Source organism: Numenius arquata, chromosome 1 (assembly GCF_964106895.1).
Source record: "Numenius arquata chromosome 1, bNumArq3.hap1.1, whole genome shotgun sequence".
Classification (NCBI taxonomy): domain Eukaryota; kingdom Metazoa; phylum Chordata; class Aves; order Charadriiformes; family Scolopacidae; genus Numenius; species Numenius arquata.
In genome coordinates, this window is record NC_133576.1 from 75,973,612 (window position 1) to 75,977,053 (window position 3,442).

General features: G+C 64.5%; 1 protein-coding gene across 1 annotated transcript; it reads right to left on the reverse strand.

The window, feature by feature from the left end:
• Positions 1 to 341: 341 nt before the first annotated feature.
• Positions 342 to 1,463, reverse strand: SOX1 (SRY-box transcription factor 1). Its single transcript, XM_074154189.1, has one exon. It carries the CDS (start codon positions 1,461 to 1,463, stop codon positions 342 to 344), a length of 1,122 nt encoding a protein of 373 aa, XP_074010290.1.
• Between the last annotated feature and the right edge of the window lie 1,979 nt (positions 1,464 to 3,442).

Consider the following 3,442-nt stretch of genomic DNA (forward strand, 5'->3'; position numbering starts at 1 on the left):
TTATTATTATTATTTATTATTATTATTACAAGAACATCAAAACATTTCTTTTCTGTACAAAAAGGAAGGAAGAAAGAAAAGAAAAAAAAAAAAAAACAACAAAAGAGAGGGAGGCAGGGGAGGGCAGGAGGGAAGGGGAGCAAGAGGCAAAAATAAGAGGGGAGAAGGCGGGAGCGGGGCCGGAGCGGCCGGGGCTGGGCGTGCGGTGGCGGCGGCGGGGCGCGCAGTCCTGCGGGGCGGCCCGGGGCCGGAGCCGGAGCCGAAGCCGGTGGCGGAGCCGGTGCCCGCGGCCGCGCCCGCCTCCGCCGCTCCCGGCGCCCGTGCAGGCGGCCGGCGGGGGCTCAGATATGCGTCAAGGGGACGGTGCCGTTCACCCCCGTGCTGGCGCTCTGGTAGTGCTGGGGCAGGGAGTGGAGCCGGCTCTGGGCAGCGGCGGCCGCCGGATCCCCGCCTTCCCCTGCCGGTAAGTACATGCTGATCATCTCCCGCAGGTCCCCGGGGCACGGGGCCCGCGAGTGCGAGGTGACGGGCGGGCTCACGCTGGGCTCCGACTTCACCAGCGAGCCCAGGGCGCCCAGCGCCCCCGAGGACGCGGCCGCCGCCGCCGCTGCCGCCGCCGCCGCCGCCGCCGAGTTCTGGTGGGGCTGGGAGCCGTAGGGCAGGGCGCCGTAGCCCGAGGGCGAGGCGCTCATGTAGCCCTGCGAGTTGGAGATGGGGCTGTACTGCAGGGCGCCCATGTCGTAGCGGTGCATGGGCTGCGGGTTGTGCGGGTGGTGCGGGTGGTGGGGGTGCGGGTGGTGCGGGTGCCCCCCGCTGCCCGGGTGCTGGCTGTAGGCGAGCTGCGCCTCCTGCATCATCGCCGCCGCCGCCGCCGCCGCCGCCACCGAGCCCGGGTAGGCGCCGTTGGCCCAGCCGTTCATGTGCGCGTAGCCGCCGCTGGCCGTGCCGCCGGGGCTCTCCAGCCGCTGCCCGACGCCGCCGGGGCTGACGCCGACGCCCATGCCCACGCCGACGCCGGCCGGGCCTCCCCCGGCCGAGCCGGCGCTCAGCAGCCCCCCGGCCAGCGAGTACTTGTCCTTCTTGAGCAGCGTCTTGGTCTTCCGCCGGGGCCGGTATTTATAATCCGGGTGCTCCTTCATGTGCAGCGCCCGCAGCCGCTTCGCCTCGTCGATGAACGGTCTCTTCTCGGCCTCCGACATGACTTTCCACTCGGCCCCCAGGCGCTTGCTGATCTCCGAGTTGTGCATTTTGGGGTTCTCCTGGGCCATCTTCCGCCGCTGGCCCCGCGACCACACCATGAAGGCGTTCATGGGTCTCTTGACCCGGTCCTGGTTCGCTTTGTTCCCCCCGCCGCCGCCACCGCCGCCGCCGCCGCCTCCCGCTCCGGTCTGCCCCGAGAGGTTCGTGGGCGCCTGGGCTCCGCCGGGGGAGTGCAAGTCCGTCTCCATCATCATGCTGTACATTCAAGTAGCTTTTTTATTTTCCACCGGCGCCAGGCGTGAAAAAAGAATCAAACATAGAGGAGCCCGGGAGGACGGGGAGCGAGCGAGGCAAAAACCCGTTTGTATCTAGGTAGCGACCGCCGTGAAAAAAAAAAAAAAAAAAAAAAAAAAAAAAGCGCAGGAGGAGGAGGAGGAGGAGGAGGAGAAGCAGCAAACCGCGAGGAGGGCGATCGGCGACCCCGCCGGCGGAAAACTTTCGCTCCTTTGGCAAATCACTTTCGGGGCTCGGCGGCGGCGGGGATTCGCGCTGCTCAAACAGGTGCACCGCGGCAAACTTGCTGCTTCACTTGGCGCGGAGGGAGGAGGAGTGTGCGGAGCCGTCGTCGGCGGTGTCCTCCGCTCCCGGCTCTCCCCGGCACACGCGCGCACACCCCTCCGCTCCCGCTCTTATCCTTAACGGAGCTATTTTTTTTTTTTTTTTTTTTGTTCTTTGCTAACTTGGAGAGAGAGAGAGGGAGGGAGGGAGGGAGGAAGGGAGGGAGCGTGTGTGACTTGCATCCGCTGATCGCAGGTGAACGGAGCAGAAAGAGAGAGGAGAACCCACCGCCACGCAAAAAGGAGGGGGAAGAAGAAGAAGAAGAAAAAAAAAAAAGTATTTAAACGTTAAGTTAAAAAAAAAAAAAAAAAAAAAAAAAAGAAGCGGGAGGAGGATCGGGGGAGGGAGGAAGGAGGAAGGGGAGGGGGTGGGGGAAGGAACCCAACCCACAACAAGCGCCCAGCCGGCGACCGGGGCGCGGAGGGACGGTAATTCGCTGGCGGTGGTCGCCCTCCCTCCCGCGGCCCGGGCGGGTCGGGATGGGACGGGATGGGTCGGGACGGGATGGGATGGGACGGGACGGGATGGGACGGGAGAGGAGGAGCCCGCCGAGCGCGCGGGCCGGCGGCGCTCGCAGCCATGCGGCGCGCGCGCCCCCCAGCCCGCCTTAAATCGCCGCGGCGGCGGCCAATGGGGGCGCGATGGCGGGCGGCGATTTGCATGGCGCGCGCGGGAGCAGTGACGTCCGGCGGGGCGCGCCGCACCCGGCGGGGAGGGAAAGCTGGGGGGGAAGGAGGGGGAGCGGGCGGGGAGGGGGGGTATCACGGCGCGCCCCGCCCCGGAGGGGGCTGGTGGTGGAACGGACACCGTTCGAGGGGGCCACCGTTCGAGACACCGGCCACCCCCTCCCCGCCGGGCATTGCTGGAGGGAGGCCTTGCGCCGCCGGCTGCCCCGTCCCCGACGGCCGTGGAGCGGTATTTGGGGAGGCTGGGGCAGCCCTCGTGGTGCCAACGGCAGCGAAACGCGCTTTTTCCCTGAAACACGCCTTTTCCCCAGGACTTGACCTGTTCTGGAGGTTTCCCCGGGCGGGCGGGGGCAGGCGGCTCCCCCCTGCCTTAAAACGGCTGACAGGCCTAGGCCTGGGCGCAAGGCGGGGGCCATCGTTATGCACTTAGTCCCCGGGGAGTTAAAAGCATCCGAGACTAACGAAGGTGCACAGAAACATGTTATATTTGTATAAAGTAAGTATGGGCGTATGACATTTTTTCCCCCCCTGAAAAATATTAAAAGACCACCTTTGTGCCACGGCTGTCCTGTGAGATAGATTACAGTTCTTTTACGGAGGGGAGAACATGGTCCCCACTGAAATCCACGCTGCAATCTTTAATTGTAGCCAGAGGAATGGCCGCTCCACCGCGCAAACGCCCCCGCACACAAACCGCCACTCCATCCTCTTTCAGCAAGTGGAGAAAGGGACAGACGGCGTCCCTGCTCTTTTCCCGGCCTGTGAGCGTTAATTTTCCTGACCCTAGTGGCCATCCGAGGGGTGGAATCACGCCACAGCTCCCCCAATTACTGTTATTACCGCCAGAAGTTTTCTGCGTGGTAATAGGAGGAGCGCACACCGTGCACAAAGCACCAGCCTTCAGCGCTGGGCTAGGATTAGACTTTTTTTTTTTTTTC